The sequence below is a fragment of the Calonectris borealis genome, chromosome 1, assembly GCF_964195595.1.
Source record: "Calonectris borealis chromosome 1, bCalBor7.hap1.2, whole genome shotgun sequence".
NCBI lineage: Eukaryota > Metazoa > Chordata > Aves > Procellariiformes > Procellariidae > Calonectris > Calonectris borealis.
The window spans coordinates 205,725,180-205,743,773 of NC_134312.1; the positions used below are offsets into that span (position 1 = coordinate 205,725,180).

The window sequence follows — 18,594 nt, forward strand, 5'->3', positions numbered from 1 at the left end:
CTGACAACTTCTTGTGAAAAGTGTTGCTACTTCTAGTAATGCCCATGCATTTCCCATGGTGAGGCTGCATTTAATGCAGCAGCTGGTTTGGGGCACTCCCGTATGAATTCTCCCTTGTGTGGATATGTGTTCTTATTGGGGATTCATATATGGGGATACACATGCTTCAGCCTTTTCCTGGTGTGATTCATTAGCTGGAAATAGCTAGTGAATGCACTTCACGGAAATGTTCTCATCTGTTTGCACCCCTCTGATGCTGGAAAGACACTTAGCGCAGCAGGAAAAGGAGAGGACCACTCTCTTTTGGACAGTGAGAGGCCTTGTTGCTGGCCAGGAGGACTCAGGCACTTCAGATCTGCATGATCTGCAGAAAAGGACCTGGGGGTGTTGGTCGACTGCCAGCTGAATATGAGCCAGCAGTGTGCCCAGGTGGCCAAGAAGGCCAACAGCATCCTGGCCTGTATCAGAAATAGTGTGGCCAGCAGGAGTAGGGAAGTGATTGTCCCCCTGTACTCGGCACTGGTGAGGCCGCACCTCGAATACTGTGTTCAGTTCTGGAACCCTCACTACAAGAAAGACATTGAGGAGCATGTCCAAAGAAGGGCAATGAAGCTGGTGAAGGGTCTAGAGCACAAGTCCTATGAGGAGCGGCTGAGGGAACTGGGATTGTTTAGCTTGGAGAAACAGAGGCTGAGGGGAGACCTTATCGCTCTCTACAACTACCTGAAAGGAGGTTGTAGCGAGGTGGGTGTCGGTCTCTTCTCCCAAGTGACAAGCGATAGGTCAAGAGGAAATGGCCTCAAGTTGCACCAGGAGAGGTTTAGATTGGATATTAGGAAAAATTTCTTCACCAAAAGGGTTGTCGGACATTGGAACAGGCTGCCCAGAGAAGTGGTTGAGTCACCATCCCTGGAGGTATTTAAAAGTCTTGTAGATGTGGCACTTAGGGACATGGTTTAGTGGTGGACTTGGCAGTGTTAGGTTTACGGTTGGACTCGATGATTCTAAAGGTCTTTTCCAACCTAAATGATTCTATGATTCTATGATCTCTCTTGCAGCAGTACAGCAGCTTCCATCTAATGGATCATTTCAGTTTTGTGAATTGATGTGATCTCTCACACTTTTGCCTTCAGATTTCTTTGATTCCTGAACTGCATCTTCATATTCCTATCCCTAAGCCACCATTCACCGATGGGCAGCAGAACATCCGCTTTTTCTGTTTCAACAAAGAAATCCAGAGAAAACCCATGATAACTGTGAGATATTTGGATATGCCATTTTTTTCCTTTGTTTCTTAATAGTGTGATCTTCTAATGTTTGTTACAGGTGAACTGAAGGAAATTAAACAGGACATCTCAAGTCTCCGGTATGAACTCCTTGAGGAAAAATCTCAAAATTCTGAAGATCTGGCAGAACTTATAAGGAAACTTGGGGAAAAACTGTCTATTGACTCCAAGGAAGAAGAAAGCAAGAGATAACCTAAATGTTTAAGAAGGCAACAGAACGTTAACAATTCACTTCTTAAAGCCATATTTCTGTTTTTCTCGAGTCTAGCTCACATTTCTACAACAGATTCAGAAATCCAATCATTCCAATTCTTTATTGAAAAACCACAGTGGCAAATCCTCTGGGTCTACGGTAGGGAGGAGATACCACTTGAGTAAGGATACTTATTTATTCTTTACCTGCTGAAGAAGAGTTAATTTGAGATCATTTTAATATACAATTTACCCCTTTTAGAATTCCAGTGGAATCTCGATAAGCCCAGTCATGAAAGATTAAAAGCATAAATATAAACTTTTCCTACATTAACTGGTTATTTTCGCAAATTTCCTTTTATAGACATTCTTACATATATTTTAGTGAAGCAAAAGAGGAAAATTCCAGGCTTTTACATATTTATATCAAAAGCTATTTAATTCTTCAAGCATTCCCAACTAGCAAAAAAAAAAGCTAACTGCCTTTCTTAAAAATGTGCAGGATATTAAAGTAATTTACTTGAATGTTTCCTTGAAGAGGTAGATATCAGAATACTCAGAGCACTGTGTTATACTTTCCCCTACTTATCCCTGTCACCACTGGACTATCCTGAAAGATACCTAGATTCCAATGGGAGTTAGTGCATTAAGAAAGAAATATTTTTCACCAAGTTTATTGAAAAGCTATTGCTGAGGCCTGAAGAAAACTTCTTTAATCCAAAATAATTAATCCTTGAAGTTCTAATCTGTTCCAGAATTCCCAAGTTCTCCAGCTTTTACGTCTTGAACTAAAACTCGCAAACTGCGGGCTAGGGGTAACATGTTTGTTTAAGGTGGAAGTTACTAAAATGTAAGGTGCAAACCCTCTCTCTGAATTCTGGGAATGTCATGCATTGGGGACCATGTTTCCCCACAGTTAAACTTGTTTAAATTATTGAATTTTGTTCAGATCTATCCTTAGCAAACAAAACCACGTTGTTCCAAAAATTCATGAAATCTCATCTTCTATGGATTTGCATCCCTTGTCCTTTTTTCCACTGGAGAAAGCTCAGCTCTTGTGCTGTATTCCATAGGACTCCTTCAGTGAAGAATCTTCACTCCATGTCATCAGCAGAAGCCTCCAATGCTTCCACCCTGCCCACTGCAATACTTCTTCTATGTCTCCTTCTCTTAAACTGGAGAAGGGGTGGCCCGTGCCGTGTCTGGCTGATAGTTGTGTGACTGGCCAGCTGATACGTCCATACAGGACAGTCGGCTGGTTTCTGTCTCTCCAGATAGATACAGGCTAAATTCCATCTAATTTTTCCATCAGATAATACAGTAATTCGGGTTTCTCTTTTCTGACAATCAGCAATTCTGGGACTGTTAGAAGCATATATTGCATTGGGGATCTCTGCTTCTCTGTAAGCTTGGTTCAAATGAGCAAAAGGGCTGTGAAAAATTATAACAGGAACATCAAGATGTATAACGCACCTGTAAATGCCTTGTATGTTCAGGAAACAAGGCTGAAAATGGCTTCTCAGTAATTGCTTTTAAATTAGCTTTGTGAAACTTATTTATTGTGGAATGTATCAGAATGTTTCTGCCTCTCCCTTTTAGGCTGGAGGTTGTTTTTTAATGGGTTTAGATTAGTTTCTAGCTGAATTTACTGATAGTCCTTTTTTTAAAAATTGTTGGTGAAATCACTGTGTATTTTCAGGGAAAAAAGAGTGTGTTGGAACGGGCTTTGAAATAGCGTGGAGGCAGGTGGAGGTGAGGGGCTGTGTCCTGCCTGGAGAGCAATGGAAGCCACTGTGGGGGTCGGCCTGCCCCGAGGGTGTTTGTCATGGTTTGGGGGAACTGCTCGGCCTTCTGCTTGGCCCGTTAGTTTAGCCACAAATGGAGCGTGTGGGACAATCCGTGTCCTGTGGGCCTCAGGTGTAATGAACTCAGGGTTTAGAAACTTTTAAGGCTTCTTCCTCTGAAGGAGGAGAAGGAAAGTGAGATTTTCAAAGGTAGTAGAGCAGTTTGCGTTAAAAACCACAGTGTGCTGGCCTGAAAAACTATGAGCTACAGAACAGCCAATTTCATAACTCGCCTTTGGTCGTGGAAGAGCGTTACCTCCTAACCTGCAGTATTTCCTGCGGTAATCAACAGGGGGTACTGCGGACTCTGAGGTGACCTGACTGGCTGGTCTTTGGCAGAAACGCTCCGGTTTCTGTGTCAGCCGTTGTGTGGAAAATGAAGGCAGTTGGGGTGATCGCGGGCTGGAAGGCAGCGTGACGCTAACTTCACTGCCTTTTGGCTCCTGGATGGTTCCTGCCCATCTCCCTTGGCCAGGACTGGCCACTGATTTTGAGTTCCCGCTTGAGTATTTTGGGCCTGGTTTTCTGAAGCAGTGAGCGCTTACTACAGCTCCATTGAACAACCGTGTTAGAGGCCGTACTGCTCAAAGCAGATCTTACACCTTTGACAAGCTCTTCAGAAAATCTGTGGTCAGAACTTGAGGTAACAAGGACAGTCAAAGTTCGCTTTCAGTAATCAAAAGTCTTTATTTTTGGCCATTGTAATGTACAATTTGGATCTGCGGTCTAGTGCTAGATGATGGTAAAACCTTTGATCGCCATAAACCCAATGTAAGGAAATACATAAACACAGTTTAAGATCCAGGCACTTTTAAAGTGAAGATTTTTATTACAGAGGTAAAATGGACACTGTGAAATTGTTTAAGCCCAAATTTTGACTTACCTTAAAACTATAAGATCGTAATGTATATATTGTATTTCATGAAGAAAATACATATGGATTTTTTTTAATTCAATGAAGATATTTTATATGTAGTTATTACTCATGGAACAATTTGTTAAATATATTTGAAGAGGTCTATTGCCAAATGTAGTGTGACAAGCAATGTAGTATTTAAAATGAGCACAATACCAAATATATTATTCTGATAAAAAAATTAAATGTACCAGACTCAAAATACCTTTGTGGTGCATCGTATGAGCACGTTGGTCCTTTACTGGGAACCTTTTGCTGCTCTTGCTTGGAAGACAGCAGCAAGACAAATATGGTAAAATACTTTAATTTGCTAGCAACACTAGTACAAAAAAAAGTTTCACAGAAGGAACAAAGGTCTTTTCATACTTGATTAGACTCAAGGTCAAGTATCTTGTCTGCTATATGTGACTGATGCTAGATGTTTCAGAACATCTGTAGTAGGTAACAGATAATTTGCATCCTACTTAGTTCTCCTTCTGGTTTCTAATAAGGCAAGATTGACATAACTTTGATGAGGAAGTGTTTCCAGATTTTTTTGTGAATTATTAGGATAACAAGATAGTCTTGCTACCTACTTAATTGTTTCTTTAAATCTTGTTAATTTTTTGAGCTCAGCTATTCACAGTTTCTGCAGCAGCAGCTTCCACATCTAAACCAGACCTACTGTGAAGAAGAATTGCCTTTATAATTTTTTTTCCTTGAATATTTCTTAAGCTTGAATTATGAGACATGGTAAGTAGAATCTGTCATCTCTTAGACGTTCTCCTTTCTGTTCATGCAAACATATTTCATTAAAAGATATAGGAGGGCTTAAGAAATTCTGAACAGAAGAAAATGCAGTAAGAAAATCCTCAAATCAACAAAGCTTTGCTCAAGGGTTTCTCCCACTATTCTGGATGAAACCGAATCATGCCTAACTATTGGGAAAAAGCCTTATACATCATGGAGGACTGCAGATATTAGAGAGTAATACTGCAGTGCAAGCTTAAGGTACTCAATATTTACAGTAACAGGTCCTGAGTAAGAGCTACAGGGTTTCATATATAGATTCAGATATTCCAGGTTAAAATCTGCTGTGTTTCACCCTATTTTGGAGCACTGCCAGGCCACGCCAATGAATCCTACTGGTTTTAGAAGTAGGATCTACAGGTTCATCTGATTTTAGATGGCAGCCATGAAGACTTCTGCATCTGAGCTCATCTAGACTTACTTTATATCCGGTGGATAGAAATGGTCAAAGGCATGATTTTATTTCATCTTAAGACTGACAAGTATCCCAGGTGAGTCGTATAGTAGAAGTGACCATTTCTCTCCGAGTACTCTGAAGAAGCCACTGTAGCTGTTAGCAATGTTTCTAATGAAGTGGGAGAAGTCCCAGCTTGGCAGACATGATAATTGCATACACTGCAGAGCCATGAACCATCACACATGCTCATCTCCTTGGAAGTGCTTGAAGTCATTGAGAGGGGCAGGATCTAACCTGCCTCCAGAAGAATCCAGCCCATCCCCCAGGGGTGATGGATGAGTATGGTTCTGCGGTAATATTACGTTTTTTCCTTCTTCATTACTGTAACTGTAGGCATAAATGAAAATACCCATTAACTGCATCTACCCCAGACATAAGAAAAACTGTAAGTTGCTGTACACATGGCAACTAAATTCTTGTTGATAAACCAGGAGCTTTATGATAAAGAGAAGTTCATATCCCATGTTTTAGTACATTGTGGTGAACATATATTTTCAATATTATGTCTTTAAAGTTTACAATATACAGTTTGATCTTGGCAACTTCAGCTATAGCAGCTGTATCGTGTAATTTACTAAGAACATGTTCTCATGACTGCAGTGTCCCAAAATGCAGTTGAGTCCAATGAAATCTTATGTTTGCCTCTAGGAGATTTCCCTCAAGCTTGAAATTTGTAGCTGAATATTATAATTAATACATTGTAGACCACATAATGTGCAAGTATACTCATTTGCAGAACAGCAGAAATTGTCCTTATGTTGAAAATTGCTCGTTTTTCATGTAAATATTTAATGCTTTTTTTAATTCGTTAGAAAATGCTTGGTGTGAATAATGTTTCTAAGCGCTTATGTTCCTGCTTAAATTTTAATCTGGCCTGTGGAAAATAGACGTCATAAATTAAAAAGTTTGTGTTTGGAAAAATACTTGTACTTCAGGAGCTCATAACAAAAGAGAAGTTAGGTGAGGCTGAGGAGTGTACCTTAAACTCCATGTACTTAGGTGGCAGGGAATCCCATCTGATACACTGCTCTTCCCTGGTGTATATGATTGAGTAGCTCAAAATATTTCCATTTGTTCTCGTTTCCATTATTGCAAAACCTGAGTCTCCTGTTCCTCTTTCTGTTCTTGTCACCGTCTTTAATGTGACAGTGCCGTAGGGATCACAAGGTACAATCTTTCAGTGCTTTCTATGTCCAAGAAACTGTATTTTGCATCTGGTTTTGTTTTAACCTTTTCAATATTCTGTGATTCAACTCCTTGTTTTCTCTTTGTTCCTTTAATCGATGGACCTCCAATCAAAGTAATTGAAAAAGATCAGATCTTATAGTATGCAAAGTACAGTTCAGCAGATGAATCATTATCAATATTAATAGCAATATTTTTATGCACCTTTATGTATGAACAATGAACACTTTTATATCACTTTGATATTTCATTGTGCTTTATAAACAACAAGGAGTATATTCTGGTAAGTTTGCACAGTCTGTCAAAAGGGCATAAATAAAATGACAACCAACCCAAAAACTTTTTGATTGTAGGCAAAACCTACTCACTCTCAGCTAGTGAATGGATTTCTACAAATAAATTTATTTTCCCATGACCTTTGTCAAGCCAGTTGAACTCTCTGTTCCTCAGCTTCTTCATTTGTGCCAGGGGAGGATGATACTAACTGATGTAAACACACTTGAATAAGTAGTTTGAGGAACTTATAAAAGAGAAAACCTCAATTCTTTTTCAAATGGAGTATTTCCTTGCTTCCAGAAAAAATTTTGATTAACTATTACAGAACTCCAATGGTGTAATCCACTTCAATAGAGAAAAACCACAAATTTCATGAGTTTAATGTCTTCACAGCAAAAGGCATCGCTATGGGATTGTATTTGAGAACTGCAGTTCTAAAAATTCCAGTTAAGACACTCACTGAACCTGTCCTGTCTGTAGCCCAGTTACTCAGTCCCCATCTCCTTATGGTAAATTGAGTCTCTGCAGCTGGGTCATAACATACTCACTTTTGAATGGAGAAAAATCACTGACACAGTAAATTGTTTAAAAAAAACACACATCATGAACAAGTCTTTCTGGCGAACAGACAATAAGGTACAATATCAGGCTGCTATCAAATCATGTTGGTAGTAAAAGATTCAAGACTACTTTGGGTGGCTGTGCTAGAGCACGTATGATTTCTCCTGAGATGATGGTTCTGTTTTTCAAAAGAAAATGTTTCTCTTAGAAATGGCCTCATGCTCGAATTCGTCAGCATCATTTAAGAATACTGTGAATTTCTTCTCCCTAGAGCGGACCTTACACTTTGCTTTGCTTTAGGAAACTAAACTGCCTGATACAGCCACATCCCTTCAGCAGAGACTTCTCGCTGTCCCTACAGGAGGCCATTGACTGTGGTACCATCAAGAGTGTTAAAGCCAAGCCCTGGCTGGACCAAGAAAGATTTCTCGGTATCAGAGTGGGAGGAAATAAAGAGAAAATCACTCCCACAGAGCCTACAGTTCTTTTACTGTCTGAAGTTTGCCCGTAACCACCCATGAATGTTCCATGCGTCTGGAGATTTTCTCTCTCCTATTTTAGATATCCGCAACATAGATAACTCAGTGAGCCATCTAGGCTCCTCTTCTAATCTCTGAAAAGACATAGAAAAATCTAGACAATTTTAGATGTCTAAAATATGCCAGCAAAACATGCTTTCAAAATACCTCTTTCTCTCCACTGCTCAGGTAAGTCCCATCCACTGTCACAAAACCCTAGTTGTGAATGTCTCTGTGAAAGAAAGCACAGACCACCAGCACCCTCTGCTTCAGGGCCTTCACTCAACAGACTTCTATTGCCTGATTGTTGCTTCAGAGGTAAATCTTGGCTTAGAGCAGAGGCGCAGCCTCTGGCGGAGCTCAATCTATTTGTAGCTCAATGTCTTGAGAAAATAGTAATTCCTTATTGGGCCACCGGTGAGGTCTGCATGGAAATAGTGACCTAACAAGAAGTTGCACATGAAAATATGCTGAGTGCTCTTCTGTCCTGATGGTTTCACAGCTTCAAACAATGTACTTTAGTAAGACTCAGATACCTGTATTATTTGTGTCTCTTACAAATTAATCTCCATTACATTTGGCTTTCCATCAGTTGAAGTTGATCTAGTAGCTGATCACTCAACCTCAAATTATTCAATCGTTGCATTAAGCAAGCACCAAGATGTTTTTCTTTCATGGAGGTAAATTTTCTAGTCACCAGCCAAAACTTAATCTGAAGGAGATGATTATGTTGGGGATAGGGTGTGTGTTGATGATCCCAGTGAGGTATCCCCACCTCCTTGCCCCAACAGTGTCTGATAGGATGATGGTATGTCACGGTCCTTGTAAGTTTCCTCAGGAGCTCGGTAGGAGAGAAGGCAGTTATCCATAATTTAAAAGAATTAGAGATATTTTTAACAAATGCTCTTGTCATCAGGCTTGCTTGAAATTACTTCAAATACATATATTTCTTTCAGTTTATTTTATACAGAGAACAGTTCCTGAGCCACAGGACTGCAGTCAGTGTACTGCAGTAGCTCTGGAAAAAATAATCCCAGATCTTCGCTTACTTTATCAAACAGAAGACTTGAAAAATTTCAAAGCAATCTTGGTTACTGCAAAGTTGACATATATATGCCTCTCCAGTAAACTGTTTCTGCTAAACTTATCCTAACACTTCTTTTGAAAAGTAAATTAAGCTTACCCATTTATTTTTAGGTTTATTGGTTTACATACTTGGTTTACATACTTGGTTTAGGCAGGAATTCAACTCTGGTTGAAATAAATGTATTTCAAGTAATCATTTTCAATGTCTATACATTTTACAGTGTTGTCGCAGCATAGTCAGCAGCTGCTAGCCAACAGTTTGTCATACAAGCTTCTTCCATGCGCAGTAAATAACATCAGTTTATGCAATAGTAGGTGAAGTCCTCTGTATGTCCGCAGACCACAGGATGCATGCCAGAAGAAGACAGATGGTGGTAGATATCCATCTTATTTAACAGGCTATAGCAAAGACAGCCTGGAATTTCTGGCAGGTAAATTATGTTTGGATTCACAGGGCACATTGTAGCAGGGCTATTACTTCAGACTTTGCAGGCCCTAAGTCAAATTAATCCATCCCAGTGACTTCAATGGCAATATGCAAAGAGTGAATTTGCCTTCCTATGTACCCAGACAATTAGATTAACTTTATAATGGGACTGAAAATTATCTATATGCACGCTGTTCTGTGCAATACAAACCTGTAGTTTTTTGTCCAAAGTCAAGTCAGTGTAATAGCAACAACCTGGAGAAACTAGTCTTCAAATGCAATCATCTCAGCTGTTTCTCAGTTCAGGTGGGTAAGAGGGAACTAGAGGGAACTGTTACAATGGGGGTTGAGTTACGATGAAATCCCTGCAGGGCTGTGGGTGGGCTCCCAAGGACCATCCTGGGATCTCCAATGACATAGTTCAGTAACGATTGTAAATTTCTAATCCTAAAAATTGCAAAGCAAAACCTAAGGGTAGTTCCAATATAACTGAGGTAGTAGTGACTGACTGTCTGAAAGACAGCTTCTAGCAACTTCTGAGGTGTATGGTCCACCAGACATCTCAGGAGAGTTAGATGTATAATTCCTTCTTTGCCAAAAACTATGCGGTAGTGGATGTCCACATGTGGACGACAGGCAAAGAAACTATTGACAACTCATCATCAACTTAGCTGAGTCACAACAACACTTTTTTTGTAGTGCTATCCAAAATAAACATAATTACTGTCTGGGTCAACAGGAGGATTTGACGTAGCCTAGAAGCATATCACATTTTCTCCAGTTTGCGAGAATTACATTCTCTCTTGCGCTAACACTGTCTACCTAAGTCCCACTAAACCCTATCTTCTGCTAAGTCCATCCCTGTCTTAACTGGGTATGTAAACACATGAAGATTCATTCTCTTTCCAATAAAGCAAATATTTTAACAACAATTTTATTTCCCAACTGTATTTCCATGTTCCTTCATCTACTCTTATCCTAAGTAACAATGAGCTTGAAAACAATAATTTCCCACAGCAGTGCCTTGGCCCTGCCAACATAAACTCATTATACCCTGGCCAGAGGTTTGAATTAGCAAGTACAGTTAGCAAATAGATGTATTGATTCAGTAACGATTATAGTATAACCTACTTATCTTTATGCAGTACATTTATCAAGGTCATGGCTAATTGCATTAAGTGCATCAGCTTTCCAGAAATCTTGCTATAAAAAAGGGGCAAAAAAAAAAAAAACTTGTCTGAGCAAACTCAATTCTGGAAAACAGAACCACTGTCCTCATTCTTATTTCTTCTTGTTTACAGTGTAAAAGGATTTCAGTATTATAAACAGGCCTTAAAAGCCCGGTTTCTACTGGGAGAAATTATCCTTAGTACTACAAGTGGCTGTAAGCAACTGTGATATAGATAAATCCCCTTTAGCAGGTTGCACCCCTATAAAAATCAAACCTTATAGCCTGGTTCATATTTACCTGTGCTTTCAGGCTGTAGCAGCAGTGAGTGCGATGGATGGCCTGGCTGGGCATCAGTGTAAGTGAGTAAAACGCATCAGCCCCTGCTGGGCTGGTGGCTCTCTCGATCCCTACGCTCATGAGCCCTATCTTCCTGGGAGTGTGCATGCAACCTGCCTGCCAAGCATGAGCACAAGCCTTAATTCAAACTAAATTCAAACTAAAACCTGCCTCTCGTTCAGATTATTTGGAAGCAGGTGTTAAGGAAAAGCTGGCATGGAGGCTGAGCCCACACGTACCTTCAAAGTAGGTTCAAAAGTATTTCTAGCTAAAGTGCGTATGGACCTGGCATAGGAATATGATGTTTGCCTGGCCTGAGGTCACCATTGTAATGCCCACAATGGCCCACAAAGCCATCATTTGACTCCATATGGCTCACTCAGGACGATAAATTAGCCTAAAATCCTCTAAATCAGGTACAATAAGGCCTTACCAGTTATGCAGGTGCAAGAATTACAGCCATCTAAGGGCAGCAATGAGGCACAGAGCATATCAGTGCACGTGCTTTGGGTGATATGGGCCTATAGCACCACTTTTCTACCCAGGAGAAAAAAAAAAGGGGGGAAATGCAGTGTGACTAGAACTAGTGCCTCCATGAGGACTCTCAGGCACGAGGTGACTGACTGACCAAACCATAGGAAATCACAAGCGCAGACATCACTTCCAACAAATGGTCTAAACAATCTGTGTTGAACTGTTTATATTCATTTGCAGTATATTTTTGTGTGTATGACTTAAACAAAAAGCAAAGTATGGCACTGTTGGAGCTGCCTAATTAAAAAGCAAACCTGTTATTTGAGGTTCAGGCAAACTGCAAGTACAAAGTAAACCAAAACTCTGTTTGACTCTGTATCAATGTGGCAAAGCTGTAAGGACGAAACTGAGAAAAAGTTCAGTGAATTCAAGCCCTGCAATTTTGAAGGCACATGCAAAAGCACAACCCACCACGCTGGGGCAGTGATTCCCTGTTCTTGCTTAAAGAGCAGGTGATGGACTGACTGTGCACAGACCTTCCAAACCCTGCCGTCTCATCCCCCTGAGCAGGGCTGGGACAACGTGCTCACACTGACACTCACACACACACAAACACACACACACTTTGTTTTATACATACACGCACATACAGATTTACATGTTACATATACACTCATATATACATATTTATATACTACATATACAGTATACATATACACACATACATCCACCAAATTTTCTTACTTGTTTTTTTCGGTGCCTTGGGCATTCCTATACAATGTTTCCTATAAAGCAGACTGTCAAGTGAAAATAAGACTTCAGTCAAACCACTCAAAGGCCACAGCAAATGCTTACTTACAAGACTTACTTACACGACTGACAATTATGCATCTCAATCACACGAGGAGAATAAGGGGCAATGGACACAAGCTGCAAGAAGGTAAATCCAGATTAGATATTAGGAAATGTATTCTTCCACTGGGTGTGCTCAAACACTGGCACAGGCTGCTCATAGAGGTTGTGTAGTCTTAATCTTTGGAGATTTTGAAAAAATTGAGTGGATAAAGCCTTAGGCCACTTTATCAGGGTTGGATCTACTTTGACCAGGCGCTGGTCCAGATGATCTATTGAGCTTCCTTCAAAACTAAATTATTCTATAATTCTGTAACTCTCTGATTATATTATGGATACCTTTATATGCATTTACAAGCCTCAGTGATTGAAAGTGTTATCTGTATTTATCCAAAGCAACTATTTGGGATCCTGGACCAGCCACGTTTGTAAAGCCTCTGGTTTGTGTTCCAGGAATTGAAGGGATGTATGAAATCTTCGGAGATTTCAACATTTCGCTTTTCTCTTGGTGAGTTTGGGAAATTTATTAATTTTTATGCATGGCTTCTAGACTTATGATTAATCACTCCCCTCTCATCTAAACACAGCAGTTTTCCAGTATTTGTTTATTTTCTTTTCCCAGCCAAGGAAAATAACCAAAGAACAAGCAGCCAAGCAAAAGCCCTGAGCAGACAAACCAATACAGCCAAACAAACACGGGCCCATCCCTGCTTGGGAAGGCTGGAGACTGCAGAATGTAACATTTTTACGTAGCAGAAAAAATTATTATTATAACCTGATGCAGCAGAGTTGCCTAGAAAATTATCTAACAATTCTTTAAAAAGATACTATATCAATGCTCTATAGTAGCATCAAAATGAAGCTCTATAAAAGAAGTCACACCTCAAGTATAACTCAATATAAATGTTTTAAATCCCTGAACATGGAAAGTTTTAAGTCTTAAAATACACCTGCTGTCACTCCTAAGGCGAACACTCCAAGCATGAAATGGGTTGTGCTCAATCTACTTCAGCTATTTTCATGTCATCCTATTTCTAGAAACATGACTCCCAATTCTTTTCCTCTTGTTTCCTATCTTGCACCATTTTTTCCCCAATAAATCCTTGTTCATCCATGTTTGATGTGGATTTTGGAATAGCTGTTTTGAAATAGCTGACAGAGCTCGTCTGGAGTGGGAGAAGCCAAGAGAGAGGGAAGCAGAGAACCTACTCTGGATTTCCAGCAGAAGGTCAAATGAGTTGGATTTTTTTTGTATTTTAATTGCCATGGATCAGCTTTAATAGGTTATAGGTAAATATGAGAAATGTTTTGATTTCTTTTTTCCTTTGTTCCTGAAGTTGTATGAGATTTATTCAGATTTTGTAAAAAGAAGAGAGGACTCTGATCTCTGTTTTCATTCATTATTTCTTCATTGATACAAATATTTCCCAATTCCAACAGCCAGCCAGTGTTGTAGCTTTGCACAGGGCTCGTGCTGTATTTTCCTCACTCAAGAAGGATGGAGCCAGAGGTTTCTGAGAGATGCCCCTGAGTAAATGGCCTCTTTGGGCGTGTATGAGCAGGGAAAATAGAGCAGGGAATTTGACCCAGCAGCCCTGAAGTTCAAACCCAGCTCAGGGACAGGACACAGCCCTGGCCTCTGCCCCATGCAGGCAGCAAATCCATGGTGCCCGGACGGGAGAGAGCACCAGGGCCAGCTCTCCGTCCAGCTCTGCACATACCTGGCGGCTGCTCCTCCTCACCCCAATTCTCAGCTGCTCTGGTTTTACAGTGACTGAGCCTGCAGAGACATGTGAGATATAACCCTCAGCTCCACTTTTTTTGGCTCTCCCATGTTAGACCTGTTTATTCGCTCCCAAATGGCTCTCATTTCACAATGGTCTAAAGGCTGTCTTGTTTTTACACATCAAAAAGAAAACATTCCAGCCACCTGTCCCTTGAAGCATCACAGCAAGACACAGTGGTGGCACACCTTGAACAGGCTGCATGACTTTGGGCTGGATATATTTCCTTGGGTCATGCTGCAATAATGAACACTGAAAACTGCAGCGCTGTCAGGCTGTATTTTTATATTTCTCATCCCCCCAATTCCACATCTGCTAATTGACTGCCCATTGCCTCATTTATAAATACGAAATCTCATTTTAATGTTCACTGTCCTTGTGACTTACGTTTATCGGTCTGATGTCTAGTTTCTTCTTTTGGGGGCTGGCACGACTCCAATCCTGGCAGGGTCATGAGGGTTGAATTACTTCAGTCACTGGGTTTTATTCTGCAGAAAAGTGATTAGGTGACACGGCCTCATGCCTATTTGCTTCCTTCCCTTGCTCTTGAGCCTTGACAGGCTGAGGAGTGATGTGAGTAAATTGACCACAAGTTTCCTATGCCTGCTAGAAGCTAAGCCGAAACTGCTAGTTACCTGGAAAAAACACAGCGATTTATTGCTGTATTACATTTTAACACTTTTTTTTTTCATATATAGTTTTCACTAAAGCCAGTGCTGCAATTTGCACACTGCGGCTCAGAAACGAACTGGGACTTTTCAGAGTTTTGATGATAATTCTTCAACCAAGCAGGTGGCCTTTTGGCAAACTTTGTGAGTTATCATTCCCCAGAAGTTTTGTATCTATCTGCAGACAAGAAGGTTTGTGACATATGGGATCTAAGGAGGATTCAGAAGAATGGTGTCCCTTGGCTTTACTGGGTTTTTGTGGAGGAGAGATAGACAATATTGTTGTCTGAAAGGTCTACATAGCTGCTTTCCAAGTCCTAAGGGAAGGGGGTTATGTGGAACAAATATATGATAAAGGACATGTCCTCCCACTGAAAAAATGACCAAACGAGTTTGCCTGACTGAGTTTTGGCAAAAAAAACTTCTTTAATCTGCATCAGGTAGATCAAGGCATGAATGTCTCATCGCTGTATGTTCTGCACAACACCGGTGCTCAGTAAGAAAACACTAAACCACCCCCAGCCATAAACAGCAAGGCTGTAGCCTCTCTTAACCCAAAGATAGGGCTGACTTGTGCATATTTGGTGCTAGTGCTTTGTGATGAGCAAAATAAGGGGCATCAGAAGGCTTTCATTGCTGGGGCAGAAAAGGTATCCTTCTACTTTTGAACAAAATAATAAGCTCTACTTGGAGTTTAGCCCGAGGTATGGTGCTGCCACCAGCTTCTACTATCATTAGTGCTTATATGGCTGCCTGATTTCTAGCATCAAAAAGAGCACTTTTTTTTGGATTAGGAATGCACTGGGAAGCGGTCTGTGTGTCCTTACCTCCAAACAGGATCTCCGGCAGAGAAGTCTATGCCGGTGGGAATCCACCCAGCACTGTCTGCCCCAGAGCTGCTTTTGGAGTTTGACCTCAGAAAGCATCAAAATGACAAGCGAGGGGTTGGAGTGACAACCTGCCTGTGCTCCAGAAGCACTCAGTGTGTTTTTACCCTGAAAATGGATGTAGTCGTCTGAAATGGGAGAGTGAAGGTTTCTTATCTCTCTTTTTCATCAGAAGAAAACTTTTTTTTTCTCCTCTTGACCAGCACCATTTCCTATTGCTTCTATACAGGAAAGGTCAGGCACTTTACTTTCTAATAAATAAATTTATAACTAAATTAGATCAAATTCCATATTGGGAAAAATTTGCTTTTTTCCAAACCTCCTTCTCATGTTCTTACATTGTTTGTGTATTTAGAAACTTGCATATGCAATAAATATACAATACGTTGTGAATATGTAACATATCCTTTATATAGTCTCTGTACATATGTATCTATACAATGTAATTTATTTATGTATATGTGCATCTATATTTATATAAAGACAATATACAAAATGTGCACAATTCTATATAAATATACATGCACAGACAAACACACACTTTTAACTATCAGATGTCTACAGCACTCAAAATATTAGGACATAATAGTCTGATTAAAAAATCACTGGACTTGCCTCAATCCTGGCCTGTATCAGAAATAGTGTGGCCAGCAGGAGCAGGGAGGTGATCGTGCCCCTGTACTCGGCACTGGTGAGGCCGCACCTCGAATACTGTGTTCAGTTTTGGGCCACTCACTACAAGAAGGACATGGAGGTGCTGGAGCGTGTCCAGAGGAGGGCAACGAAGCTGGTGAAGGGCCTGGAGCACAAGTCTTCTGAGGAGCGGCTGAGGGAACTGGGGTTGTTTAGTCTGGAGAAGAGGAGGCTGAGGGGAGACCTCATCGCGCTCTACAACTACCTGAAAGGAGGTTGTAGCGAGGTGGGTGTTGGTCTCTTCTGCCAAGTAACCAGCGATAGGACAAGAGGAAATGGCCTCAAGTTGCACCAAGGGAGGTTTAGATTGAACATTAGGAGAAATTTCTTCACCAAAAGGGTTGTCAGGCCTTGGAACAGGCTGCCCAGGGAAGTGGTGGAGTCACCATCCCTGGAAGTATTTAAAAGACGTGTAGATGAGGCCCTTAGGGACATGGTGTAGTGGGCATGGTGTGTTGGGTTGACGATTGGACACGATGATCTTAGAGGTCTTTTCCAACCTGTATGATTCTATGATTCTATGATTCTAATGGTTGTCAATGCGAAATTAGCAAAATTTTCACTTCATGGTTAATCCAGAGCCAGGAGAAGGTGGCATTTTCCATATTTAGTGTGAACTAAATGAACTATGAATTCAGTCTCCTGTGAATAAAGGGTTTGGCAAAACGTATCTGTCTTCTAGACTGAAATGTCTCCAAGACATTTGGCTCACAGGATTCTGGCACTCCTAAGCCTGGACTGCCATTGCTGCACAAACTTCGTTCAGTGTCATGTACTATTAATATAAGTTAAAACTAAAAAAACCAGAATTTTAACTTTTTTTTTTCCAATCCATCACTATAAATCACAAATCTAGGGCCAAATTCCAAGAGCAAAATAAATCTCCAGTCAAAATAAATCTCTTTTTTTTTTTTTCTGGTTAGAGATGTTATTAAAACTGACTGAGACCCACAGGATGTGAAATCGTTGAAGTTGTCAGAAAAATTGTCATTAACTTTTCAAAAACAGCCACAGCTTCTGTATTTCGGGTACTAAGCAGGTTACACTTTGAGCCCACTCTAAAAGAACTGCTAGACATATTGCAACTGAAAAATCAAGTGAGAGCAGGTTTCTTCTGGTCAGAAGCTCAATTTCTTAAAACGTCTTAAAAAGTTTTCCGCAATCAGCTCCCACTGATACCAATCACTTTGCTGCACCCAAAGAAATTCTGTGAGTGACCCTCAGAGTTATCAGTGTTTAGGGAAAAAACATGCAGGGAGTTAACTCTTCCCAGTACAGGGTAAAAAATGTATTTATGGATTAAACTACCTGTGTGGTTTTTATGGAAACCGTTTCAAAACTTTGTTTTCAAAACAGAAAAAGAGCAAAGATGGCTGATCTGCTAATATTTGCAATGAAAATAGATTGAGCAGGAAAGATGTTTCTGTTCTTAAGCTGTTTGAGGGTCTTTCAAATTGCCTGGCACCTTTCCAGCACGCATAATTTTATAGGACAGCAAAGGCAAAAATAAAAAAGGCAGAGATGCTCTTGTGATTACACAGCAAGACATGGAGGAGAGAAAGCTGAGTTTGATTCCAGCTCTGGCACAGACCTCCCACCTCACGTTAGACCGTGTCTACATTGCAGACTCTTGTTGGTGCAGCTCAGGTTTAGGGTTTTGCGCTCATCCAGCTAAAATAAACACGCATTCCACGGCAGATGGGTTGCCGCAGACGCCAGCAAGGACTAGCGCCCTGAGCACGTCGGGGGGTGGGCGCTACATGCCGGCGACCACAGCTGTCTGGTCTCCAAACCAGAGAAGGTAAAGCTAAACTTTGTGCCCCTGCAGGTGTAGGTACTGATGTATCTCACACCAGTTGTGAATTCCTTGATGCCGCAATCAGCTCTACACGAAGTTGCCACTGTGGACCCCCTGCTTGCCGCAGTCTGCCTACTCGCTGGAAAGCACTAGCAGGGTTTCACATGGAAAACTGCAGAGACTCAGTGTTTCTGTGCCTGTTTCTTGTCGGTATGAGAGAAACAATAGCTTGTTTTTCACTCTCATCTTCTCTTATAAATTCTCTAGTGATGGTTTTATTTTGTGCTTTCTTATGTCTCTCACAAGTGGAAGTCTGTAGGGCTGCAGTAACACCAGCAACCATAAAATTAGGAATAAATAATGAAGTGCAACACTGTTACAAGTCAACCATTTG

The 18,594-nt window shown here is 40.7% G+C and overlaps 1 protein-coding gene across 1 annotated transcript in view; it reads left to right on the top strand.

Moving 5' to 3' along the window:
* The window catches only part of TRPC6 (transient receptor potential cation channel subfamily C member 6), a 107,487-nt gene extending 106,009 nt beyond the window's left edge, over window positions 1-1,478 (top strand). The window contains exon 12 of the mRNA XM_075140098.1: window positions 1,327-1,478. Within this exon, the coding sequence (XP_074996199.1) occupies window positions 1,327-1,478 (152 nt within the window). The remainder of the gene's footprint in view (window positions 1-1,326) is intronic.
* Window positions 1,479-18,594: the final 17,116 nt, after the last annotated feature.